This window comes from Liolophura sinensis, chromosome 5, assembly GCF_032854445.1.
Source record: "Liolophura sinensis isolate JHLJ2023 chromosome 5, CUHK_Ljap_v2, whole genome shotgun sequence".
Lineage (NCBI taxonomy): Eukaryota > Metazoa > Mollusca > Polyplacophora > Chitonida > Chitonidae > Liolophura > Liolophura sinensis.
This window is the reverse complement of record NC_088299.1, coordinates 11,052,944-11,065,668: the sequence shown is the minus strand read 5'-3', so window position 1 is coordinate 11,065,668 and position 12,725 is coordinate 11,052,944. Positions and strand designations below refer to the sequence as shown.

Below are 12,725 nucleotides of genomic sequence, written 5' to 3'. Positions count from 1 at the left end.
TGTGCCTAGATGAACGGACACAATAAAAGCCTCAATCCTCAATAAGATAAATATTTAATATATTTTTTTGTTTTATACAAGAGAATTGTGTATTATAATTTTTGTATATAAGAATATTTTATTCTTATATTTAAGCGTATATATAGTATTATAGGCCGTATCACCGAGCTGTACTTAGATATACGACTTTATTCTCTCTGGTTTTATATGTGGGAAGTGCCGCAGCAACTTTCGGATGGTCTTCCGGTTTGCTTGGTCTATCCCGCCAAAACATTGGCCGATATCACATAGGTGAAACATTCTTGAACGCAGCGTAAAAAACAAACCAATCAAACAAATAAATAAATGAAATTATTCTGCTTGCCTCTAAAATGTTCTATTAGATTTTTCTTTCATATATATATATGTGTGTGTGTGTGTGTGTGTGTGTGTGTGTGTGTGTGTGTGTGTGTGTGTGTGTTTGTGTGTGTGTGTGTGTGTTTGTTTGTTTGTTTGTTTGTTTGTTTCATTACGCGCGTGATGCTGGTGCTATTCACGAATGTACGGACATACATGTATATGACTTTATGCTGTCGAGAACAAGTGTGATTCAAACGCTGTGCCTTTAAATATTCCAGGAGGCAATCTCCAGATTCGTTCACGCACTAAAGCTCCATTTAAAAATAAAATGCTATCGATTTATGCCTGGTTACTGGTTATAATCATATATATCTCACATATCTACAATACGAAATTCAAAATATTGCACAACTGAAAGTTAATTAGAAACTTCTACATTTAAGTAAGTACTTATGTAGAAAATGCATACAATTACCTGACATTATCCCAGATTTCAGCATTAACTGTGGCCTAATTGCAGGGTAATTATATATCTGGAAAAAAGCACAATTGTTTGTGTTTATTCTTTAATGACGTTACTGTGAACGATTTTGCTCATCGTGCGTTGGACACTTAGATGATTGCGCGCAGATGTGGGCGTCATTATCACAGGCGGTGAAGTCTTCATCGGACGCGCTGACCGCAACTTTTACGTAGACATAGCAGGTACTGGGCAAGGTATTTGTGGTAAAAATGACCCAATTATTACTAAACGGCAAGACGTGACGATGCTGATTGCAGAGGAAAACCACAGTGTTTGCTGCGCAGATGGAAGCCACAGAAAAGTCTTCGGCAATTATCGGCTTCCGCCGGCAGATGTAACTCGACACCTGGCGGGATTTACCGTCTGCATGGATTTGACAGTGTCGTCTGCTTTAACCGGTCCAAGCAAAATCGCTCTGTCAATTCCCTGGTGATTCGACAGCGATTGGCGTAGGCAACTTGCTTTCTCACAGCCAATATTTCACCTCTCATTTGCGGGGACAAATTAGACACTATAAAGGCCAAGTTGTTCGAGGATAAATCAGACTTGCCGTGTGTGGTCCAGGCGAACTTTATTTGAACGCTCAAGAGGGGAGAACCTTGTCGAAATTCTGAGCGTGGAAGTTTGGCTTTGCTTTATCATCGAGTTTGGAACATTAGTGCTAGAAAATTTCTCTTCACCTCAAAGACTTCAGACGACAGTATGCAATCGTCAACCATGTTTCAGGCTCTTTTCCTCGTTCTTCTTGCCATCATTTCAACATCAGCCAGATCTTTTGATAACTCAATAGAGTCACAAGATGATTTCAGAGTAAGTATATTTAAGCCGTGTATTTTACATTATTGCAATGTTATTTTCTGATTTCCATTTTTCCCTCTCTCTTTGCTCTTTCTTTTTGTCCTTACATATGGAGTTGACATTTAGTTGAAATCTTACGCCATGCAATGCCAGTCGCCGATTAACCCCTTGAAAGCAAAGTTGGAGGGAAAATGTATGGTTTTTAACTTCATTCTTAGGATTTTACAGACTTGTTTGTCATGCTGGGTTTAATCTACCCTAAATCGTATCACCTGACGTACATCTTTTTCGATTGTCAGTTTGCTGGGTTATTTTCCTTAAATGATATAACCTGCCTTTGCCGGCATTTTTCACATAAGCGTAGTAGTATGAACACCACTAAAAGCATTCATTTGACTTATTTTTGACATTTTACCTGGTGCGTTATAATGCGTGTTGCATACATAAAATAAATGTGTACGCTTTATTACCACCATTTACCTATTATGTTTGCTAAACAATGAAAAAACACTTTTACATAAGGATCTGATACTTTTTTCGCACCGCATATATTACTGTAAAATGTATAGCGTTGCGCTTTGAGCGGAAAATAACCGTTTAACGTGTAGAGTGGTTGCCCGGATTCAGTCGAGCTAGGAGCCCCAAGGGGATGTCGTCTAGCCATTACAAACAGCAAAGTCAGAACATATCGTATGTTCTGACGATAATATCGTATCTGTCTGCCGACTGATATAGGAATACTTGAAATAGCTTTGCCTATATATCTGCATTTCAAGAAAGTAACAACGTTATTAAGCGATGAATAATTTTCGGAAATTTTATTTTACACTTCCGCAATTAACCCACGCCATACCCTTTGTCGGGAAAAAGTTGTGAGTACTATCAAATATAGCCCAGAAAAATTCAGTGAATATATTGAGAAATCCAGAAACATAGTGGATATCGAACCTTTACCTCATGTTCAAAGGTGCAAGGCCTAGAATCGGCGTGCAGGTTAAGGAAGCTGTTAAAGGTTAACAATTGTTTCTTCTGTTTATGTAGCGACGTGTATTGCCAGGAAATCTTAAAATGGGCGGATTTCCAAATTGAGATCTATGCCTTGTGTGGTAAAGACACAGGAAAGTTTTTTCGCCTTCAGCGCATAGTAAACCTCTATACAACACTTCGTTTTCTGCTTTTGCGCTCAGAAAGAACGTAGTACTGTGCATTTAACAGGAGACCAACTTGTTTATTTGGATGACTGATATGACGTTTAATGTTTCAGTAGATGCCTGGCACCTGCACTTAAGAACTTAAAACATACGGAACATTGTTTCACCTCAAAATTCATGGCTGTCATAACTTCTACAACGTGACAGTGAAATTCAAATCTCCTGACAAGCAAATAGCAATCTTGGGGCACATTAATGAAATTTCTGTCGAATTAATACGACAAAAGTCACAGATGTTATGGGCAAAAACAGATCTTCTCCGCAGAGAGCGATATTTATTCGAATAACATCATAATGACATATGTGAATGATGGCATATACTTGTATGATGTGAGCACGGGGTCAAAACATCTCCAGCTAGTGTTACTTATGAGTTGCAGAGCCTTCTTTTTTTACTTTTCATCTCCTCGGTGGACGTTAAACACTGAAATAAGCCAACTAGGTACTCAGGTGTCCCAAGCACCAAGCCGTAAATCAGGCGCCCAAATCTACAACTGTAACTGACAACCGATGCTCCTGTGCACATTTGAATACGTCAGGTGGGTGTTGCATTGCACTTCCCCTGAGCCTTGAGATCATTTCCACCATGCTGTCCCATTCTCGGGGCAATAAAACATAGTTAACGGTATTGCTCGTTCATCTGAATATCAAACAACAGGTGTTAAAATCATTTGCACTTCAACGTTAAATCAAACGATTTTATTTTAGAAATAAGACTCAAACCATAGGGTTTAATGTTCACATTTTATGCAACTCATTCACGTGTAGGCTGATAGGCTGTGTTTCTCTAGGATACAGGTCAGCTGAATTTATTTTATTGTTGGAGAATTTTTCTATGATATGATGGCGGTTATTTTCATGTGTGGAGGAAACAGAGTTCCAGGCATAAACCACCGACCTTCGGCAACTTTTTGACACGTGAACAACAAATATGCACACCATATTGGTGGAAAACAAAAGGTCTCGAACGAACAGAACCGCACACACGGCAACAAAAGCGTCGTTGGTAGCTTATTGTCACCAAAGTCCGACAAGCAGTTAGAGCTGGGAAAAATCTACATATTCCATATCCTTAGCTGGATTTAAACCCCTGCCATTAATGCTATGCCTCTTTAACCGCTAACTGACGCTCCCTTTAAACCAGTTCGTCCTATTGATATTAGTGTAGATTCATTTCATAATCGCCTTCTGGTCGTTCACAAAGTAAACTGGTTGGCATACCGAAGCAAACACTAGGGACAGAAAACCCCCGCCTTTAACAAAACTGTCCAAATCTGTGCAGAGGAGCCTAAATATGTCTTTTCTGTCGTAGGTAGATGTATCTGTGCTCATAAAAGACTGTGTAACCTCTTTGTATAGCCCGTCACTCTCCCACTGTATATTGTACAACAGCGAAAACCATTTATAATGTTTTATGCTATTTACAGAGTGTTTTTTGTATGGCCTCAGTCGGTGTGTCCGTGGGGGGGGGAGGGATCAATCCGGTGAAACTCAACTCTGAGACAATGCAATCACACTCAACTAAAAATATTTTAATTAGTTTGTGTTTTCATAAATTCGTTAGATGCCTTGTGTGATTGATCAGCGTTTGTTTTGTCTTCAAATCAACTAATCAATTTAGGGGGCCTTCGGGGGTTAGCACGCGAGCAGGGCGCAATAATCTAGGTGCCTTTCACCTATGCGTTTGCTGTGTGTTCAAGCCCATCTCATGCTACCTTCCTCTCCGGCCGTAAGTTGGAAGATCTGTCAACCATCTGTGGAGTTTCCATGGGCTCCGCCTGGTTTCCTCCCACCATAATGTTGAAGCCGTCCTATAAGTGAAATATTCTTGAGTACGGTGTAAAACACCAATCAAATAAATAATAAAAAAATAGTAATCAATTTCTTAATCCCTTAATCCCGTAAAATAACGGCAGAGCAACCTCCTCATAAACTTTGTTGTCGTCTGCCACACGTGATATCATGCTATTTAGGTTGAATCTTTACTGTTGAACTTTCTGACCTTCAACTCGGGCAATACAAATTTCGTCTTCTCCAGTGCCACTTTTAACTTGGCCAATACAACTAGATTAATACAGCTTTGTTCTTAGAAGTATATTTTGGCAAGTCGCATTCACTGTATCAGGTGAATTGCATTTAAAGTCGTTTAAAAATGTGAATTATCAGTTCTAGTAACGAAAATGCCAAGACCTTTTTCATGGAAAGAACCCTGTTGTCTTCTTTAAACTTGCAGGTTTTTGACTTGTGGAAGTAAAATTTCTTGATTATATGTTTCCTTGCTATTCAAGAAAACTTCAATATTGGTCGCAAACAAAAACACACTGCTGTTTAGCCTATGTTAACATATAACATATTAAAACACATGTGTAACATATTGTAACCAATTGTAGCTGCCAGACCATCCATAGGCTTTGTGTCGTGACGATCATACATCCTCATGAGTTTTACTTCGGAAATATCGTTAATGGTATCAGGGGAAATATGTCTTTAAAATGTGACATAAGAAATACAGAGCAACAGTTAACATGGAACTACTTTACGATTGTAGAAATACACAGTCAGGGAGACAAATCATGCCTCTGTTATATCATTGACACCATTAATGCTCACTAAGCTGCTTTATTGATGATGTTAAAAAATACGTCCAATCACAGATCAGCCAGTCAAACAATGCTACGGGTATAGATTCAAGCCTCTGACATAGAGCCATAAGGCATATATCATTCCCACTAAACACACAACCCTGCCTGTGAACAAACAACTCTGCCTCAGTGCACCCAGGCACATGGCCTTGATTGAGGGAGTGGCAGATTTGAACACAGAACTTCTAAAGACCCATTCCACAACTCCTCCAAGCTTGGAACATGACAGGCGAATTCGCAAAAAGTTCCCTTGGCAATTCGGAAGGGTATTTTAGAAGGCATATTGACATCTTGTGAATGCAATATTCGATTTATGAATAAATTATATGTCATTGTTTTTCCGTGGGATTTGAACATCAACTATAGATTGTAAAGCTGGCCTCATAGGGCCTATTGGTCTCTTGTGGGAGCACATCTCCCAGCTTTCATTTTCTTTTGTAGTTCCTTTAATCAGTGTGTCTTATTTGGTTCGATTTGCTTGATGCATCAATAATTTTGTTCCATATAGATGTTCCTTGTGCCTTCAGTTTGAAATGGCTCTATAAATTGATGTACGAAAGTTGTTCAAGGCAAAAAGCCTTTATCATAAATGAACTTGAACATAAACTTAAAATTACATTTCACATTTCAGTTTGTGTAGGCATTATGATTGTAATGCTCACCAATTGAGCAAAATCGGTCTTTTTAATAGTGAGTTTAGATAATAGCGACCGATTTCACAAAGTTAATTTGAAACATGATTTTAATGCTTATTATTGGTGGCCTAGAAATTAAAAGTTTGACCACGTTATTTTAACACAGATATGTACCAAAAACTAAGCATTGCAAAAAAAACAACTTAGTGGATATTGTTTCCGAAGTTATCCGCATTAAGGCATTCCCAATTACTCATGTCCTGATGAAACTGACATTTTCTTGATTTCATGATTTCAGAGAGACAACATTTTACCGCGCCTTTTGTCTCTGGTACAGCAAAGATTTAACTACGAGAGGAGGTTAAGAGAGCGGGATTTTGGACTTGGCGAAGAAAGAGATTTGAACGAAATAGGAGAACCCGAGAAAAGATTTAAACCCCTGCCCCAAGGACGATCAGGTAAATATACCCACTTTTTGTAAAAGACAACTGCTTTATTTTACTGCTAATGTATTTATTCTAATCCAGTTAATAGTGCTTGAAACGATAGTTAAGAAAGTCACACAACTTTGTAGGGCAATTCATTTGATCTTTGTCAATGGAGATCAGGTCACAAAAGCGAAGTGGTAGGCAAACAACGTTGGAACTGTGTGATGAAACTAATTTTCATTGAAATTTTACCAAATCTCATTTCAGGTGAACGGCCATGGTTAGGTCGCTATCAGCCACCTTTCTGGAATTTTTGTGGCCAACAATTTTCAGAAATTTTCAGAAATTTTTAAAGTTTGGATCGGTGGAGGGGGAGGGGTGATAAATCGGGAGCAAAATTTGTAGTACATTATTCATTTCTGTCCCTGTAGCGATGACAATGTACTCGTGCCGAAAACAAATCTGTCAGCTGTAGGGAATAACAACTAATAAAAAAAAAATAGTTTTTGCCAAGAAAGCAGCCAAGAAGACGGTGTAGCAAACATACGCTACGTGCTAAAAGTAATTGTAAGTACAATTGCTTAACCCAAGTTTTTGAGAGTATTATTCCTTTATAAATAGAACAGGAAGGCATAACCATGGTGTATTCTTGCGGGTGTTTAGCTGAATGTACTCAAAACCAGTCATAATTTGGGTTTTTTCCCAATGATAGCTTTTAGTTCTTGAGACCTTAGTACTGAAATGTGGAGTTTATGTTTTTTTCTCGGAAGGCCAAGAGAAACGTACTAACTGCACATTTCGGCAAAATGAAGATTTGACCCACAATTCAGTTTTCTGACTAGCTATATTCAAAATATACGTTTAGTTCTGCAAAATGATGTTATGAGGCGCCTAAGAGAACACCTGCCACGATGTGCTACTCTTGAATAAGTAAACGTTGTGCCAAATATATTGAAAACAACGGTTTGTGACAAGAAAATGAACTCCATTTTGAATAAGGTATGTCAATGGCAACCTCTGTAACTGTTAATGTCCTTGATTAGGCATATTCAGTTATAACGCAACGAAAGCCACATTTCTGTTATGTGTAGTAATGTGTACTATAGCTTGCTATCACGTTTATCCAGTGCAGTTGTGTTACAATGTGTACTTTGGCTTCTAATCACGATCATCCAGCGCACCAATGTGACAATGTGTAATTTGGCTTGTAATGAAGTTCAGCCAATACATCAATATGACAAAGTCGACTTTTGGCTTGTAACGAAGTTTAGCCAGTGTATCAATGTGACAAAGGCCAGTGCACTTTCTTTAAAATTTACTTCTTGAGAACACCGTGTGTCAGTGTATGATTACGAGTAAAAATCTAACAAGTTACTGATGATTTTCCTATGTGTGACCCACAGACTTACCAGCCATACTGGTGTACATGTAAGTTGTCTTCAGCGAACGTCAGCCCGCTCAAGCTGGTCCATCAGTGCCATTGATCGATTAATTTCACCAAGTCCTAATGGCCAATAAGAGCGTAGAATGTAGAATTTCCTTGTCCAAAGGTTATGACCCTTTAATTTATGACACGTGAAATAATTTATGAGTACTTTCGTTAAAAATTGGAATTTTGGCTGACATTTATCCTTGGAAACCAAATACTTCGTACATTCGATAACGGAGACAGATCCCTTGCAGATTTTGTTCATTTTCTAAAGATCAGCGGTCGATTTTATTACATGCAACGAGAGAAATCTGTTCATAATAAAAATATTTATTATCCCACCAGTCATATAAATATCTGAAAGCTGTAATGAAGAAGGTAAATTATTAACGGTTGCAAAAAGTGGAACTTTACGCTGGGCCGAAGTCATTCACGAAATGGAGTCCTTCGAATCCCCATCATCCTTGAGCACACTTAGGCAATAAATTTCAGCCAAACTTCAAATGTAAGTTAGTAAAATGATGGGCAGACTAATTTCAGTCTGAAAAAAAAACATGTCGTAAATATTAAATACTCAACGATTAAATATCGAGATCACTAGAGTAAAAGGTTACATTTGGAAGAGGTGATGAAAAGTGCTGTGGCTTTATGTCAGAGTTTGTCAGGCACCTGACTCGGTGCGGCGGTTTTCACCAAGGTATGCCCGATTGTCTCCATTACAATCTTGATCGACAGCATATACGTGGAAAGTTGTTATAATTACGGTGCACCACAGCCATCATGTAATGACCCAGGGGCATCTTACTAATACGATCGCTGTGAGTTCACGTCCAGCTCATGCTGGCTTCCTCTCCGATCGTGCGTGGAAAGTCCTTCAGCAACCTGCGGGTGGTAGTGGTAGCCCCCGGGCTCTTCTTGGTTTCGTCTCGTCATAATGCCGGCCACTGACGTATGAGTGAAATATGTTTGAGTACATCCCGAATGGCCGTTAAAAAACGAACATATTTAAACGCTGGACTGTCTCCTATGATTGAACCAAGTCAGAAATTGGAGGTCAACACTTTGCGAAAATCAGACAATGCAAGTTCCCATGTAGGGACAAGTCATGTAGTGCCGATTTGTAAGTTCTGGGGAACTATTTTACTGTGCGGATAACTTTGGGCATACAATTTTAATATTCAAGTAAGAGCTTATTGTATTAGTTCAACAGATAACTACACATCTTGGCTGTCATTTCTGAGTATACACCTGATGTAAACGTGTGGAATGGCAATGACAACAACAACAAGAGTACCAGTACACAATGATCTTTCCATTTATAAAAAGGATTTAAAAGGTGACAAGGTCCTAAATTTTAGTCGCGGATTAATTATATCAGCAATCATCTCTCAGCTTGTTAACATTTTCTTAACATTAGAAATAATGACTATGGCTTAACCCCACTTCGGCAAAATTGCAGCTTTATTGTTGGCACCTGTCCTCAGATAAATCCTGTGCTTTAACATGGCCTGAAAATGGGGGGGGGGGCACAGATTTCTTTGTAGAATGTTTGGACCGAAATGCCGGAAACAGGCAAGAAAGCCAAAGGTTAAGTTTGTTTATAATTTCCATCAGTAAAGAATGTTTGTTGTTTGTACATGGGCGTTGCGCTTTGCCATCTAAGGCGAACAACGAGTAACATCTTGTTACGGCCTGGGTTACGTAAAGGTTACCAGAGCTGCCAATAAAAGCGTTCCTGCATAGCGTTTCCCGCTCCTTATGATGGTTTCATGTCCGTACTGCTCAGGAAATTGAGTTCGTCCATGACGTTACAGTACACACACTAGTAGGCTTCTGTTATCAGCAGTTATGCAACAAATGTTAATCAACTACATCATTAAGCTAATGTCTGAAAGAGTGATAAAGCGATGAACATGACGTGAAGCAATAGAACTAACTGTTCCAGAATGGATGATTGATTGAGGTTTGACGCTACAGTAGCAAAATTTCAGCCATTCATTGTTCCAGGAATACCATATGCAACGTAACACACCAACCTTACTCAACAGAGTACTGCCTCTGTTCAAAAATAACTGCTTCAGAGGAAAGCTATCTCTACTCGTATTTTTAGATTTTATTTGAATAAAAAGCAGTAAAATGCTTGAATTTTAAGATGCTTTTTTCATTGTCATGTTCTTAACGCTTGATGAATTAAAAATTATGTTCATCCATCGCAGTAACTATGTTAGCTGACTCAGCAGTCAGTAGTCCCAACAGCACTGACATGTACATAAGAGACACATCTGTAGGAATTATAAAAAATTGCTTTCTGCCAAATAGCTTATAACGGGATATGACGCACGCATCGGTCTGCTTTTCTGCAAATAAAATATGGTATATAGTGCTAAAGTCCAGTCAAATTATTAAAAAATTAATTATGATAGTGTTTCTGATATATCGATGACATAGCAGGAATACAATAAAAACATTTTATTGGTCGTAGGCATGGTATACTCAGTGATTGATGGATTTGTCTTTACAGGCTTACTCGAGAGTTTTTCACTTATTTCATGATGGCAGTGATGTTCATGGGTGGAAGAAGCAGAAGGAACCTGTGTGAACCTCCCACCTTTGCTTGATACCTGACAAATCTCTTTTTTCGTTAATCCGTTGTTGAAAAGCGAGAACTGGATTCGAACAGCGGATGTGATTGGTCAAATACCTAACTAAATAAGTATATGTATTATTAGATGATCTGACATGAATGGTTTGCCTGTTTTGTCTTTTCAGGTGGCATGTCTCTTTGTCTGTGGAAGGTTTGTCCGGCAGCTCCATGGCTCATGTCCAAACGGCCCCGGGAGAAATAAGGACGTGCCCACCGGCACAAACTGTGGCCTACTGCAAATAGACCCCCAAACACTCGCCTGCAATGCCGGCAGACACACATGCGTGAAGATCTCAGTCTCATCAGTGGAATTTTTTGTTGTTCTCACAATTTCCCAGCACTAGGTTTAATTTAATCGTAACTGTTCTTCTTAATTACATGTTTCCGCCCCGACGACATTATTTAACGCTCAGTGTAGTGTCAAAGACAGTATTTTCCTTAATTTTCACACTGTTTTGTTGAGATTTTTGTTTTGTTTTGTTTTGTTTTGTTTTTTGATCACCTTCTGTCCTTTTAGTAAAAAAAAAACCCCTGTTAAATGAAAAAAAAAACAGATATAAACAGTGGTGTCGAATGTTTTCCTTATTTTCCGGGCGTTTTGGTCTGGGAAGACGTGTGGTCCAAGTACGATCTATCCCGACGTTCCACTCTGCTTGTCCATCCGGTTGCTAGTCTCTGACCAGATGCTTTTCCCGATATCACGTAATGTGAGTGTTATATCTGTGAGAAAAGTTTTGAAAAAAAAAGATGTTCACAATAAAAATACTTCACTTTATTTTTATGTCCGGTGTTTGTTACGCCTTTTAAATTTAATAGAAAGTAGAATGCTAGAATGTATTCTGATGTTGCAGAAAATTATTCTGTTAAATATAGCACAGATTTCCTATTAATTCAACGCAAAGGTTCTCTTCATTACACTAACAAGATCCTTTGTTAAATTTGATACAGTATTATTTTATAATGACAGAACACGTTCTAGCAACACTCCGACAACAAACGTTCAGTTAAAATTTACAGTTAACTTTTGCACGTTCGGTTAAGCTTCGTGGTTGTAGACCTTATACTCACCGCTTATGTTTCGTGTTTATTAAGCCTCGTGGTTGTAGCTTTTACTCATCGTTTATGTCCCGTATTTGTTAAGCTTTGTGGGTGTAGTCTTCACTCACCGGTTATGTCCCGTATTTGTTAAGCCTTGCGGGTGCAGCCTTTACTCACCAATTATGCACCGTGTACGTTAAGCCTTGCGCGTGTAGCCGTTACTCACCGGTTATGTCCCCTATTTGTTAAGCCTTGCGGGTGTATCCTTTACTCGCCGCTTATGTGCCGTGTCTGTCTAGCTTTATGGGTGTAGCTTTCCTCGCCGTGTTTGTTAAGCGTCCTGTGTCTGACTTGCACTCACCGGTTATACCCTGTGTTTGTTAAGCTTTGTGGGTATAGCCTTTACTCGCCAAGTATGTCCCGTATTTGTTCCTTGTGAGTGTTGTCTTTATTCACCGGTTATGTCACGTATTTGTTAAGCCTTGTGAGTGTAGGCCTAGTCTTTACTCGCCATTTATATCCTGTGTTTGTTAAACGTCCTGGGTCTAGCCTGCATTCACCGGTTATGTCCCGTGTTCGTTAGGCCTGGTGGGTGTAACGTTTTGGCCTACTCACCGATTATGTTCAGTGTGTGATAAGCCTTATGGCTGTAGCCTTTACTCACCACTTATATGCCGTGTTTGTTATACCTCGTGTTTGTTAAGCCTTGTTTGTGAAGCCTTTACACGCCGGTTGTCCGATGTCCGATGTATAAACCTGCCGATTGTTTGTGTGTAGAGTTAAGTCACGAATTGATCCAGATGACATACGATGGCCGTTGGTTTACGAAGGGCACCTATTAGCCGGCATACATAAACTTGGATGCCGTCGAGTAAGTGAAGAACTCTTCGGAAAGACACTTAAATAATGATATTCGTCGTTCCAACCTAGTTTTGACCTTGGTAAGTAGATTAAAAAAATTATTTTCATCGGTCCTTTTAGTCTGACAGTAACGAAATCAATGCATCCCACCAGCAGGTATTACGGTCTCACGTTTGT

General features: G+C 39.0%; 1 protein-coding gene across 1 annotated transcript; it reads left to right on the top strand.

The window, feature by feature from the left end:
* Positions 1–1,579: 1,579 nt before the first annotated feature.
* LOC135465454 (uncharacterized) lies at positions 1,580–10,896 on the top strand. Its single transcript, XM_064742694.1, has 3 exons — positions 1,580–1,672; positions 6,447–6,606; positions 10,775–10,896. The coding sequence occupies exons 1-3, from the start codon at positions 1,580–1,582 to the stop codon at positions 10,849–10,851; spliced, it is 330 nt and encodes a 109-aa protein (XP_064598764.1). The 3' UTR covers positions 10,852–10,896.
* Positions 10,897–12,725: the final 1,829 nt, after the last annotated feature.

Excerpts from the sequence above, each read along its gene's own strand:
- LOC135465454 (XM_064742694.1), top strand. The coding sequence starts at position 1,580 with ATGTTTCAGGCTCTTTTCCTCGTTCTTCTTGCCATCATTTCAACATCA. Across the intron at positions 1,673-6,446 it reads AGTCACAAGATGATTTCAGA|AGAGACAACATTTTACCGCG; the intron begins GTAAGTATATTT and ends TCATGATTTCAG. Across the intron at positions 6,607-10,774 it reads CCTGCCCCAAGGACGATCAG|GTGGCATGTCTCTTTGTCTG; the intron begins GTAAATATACCC and ends TTGTCTTTTCAG.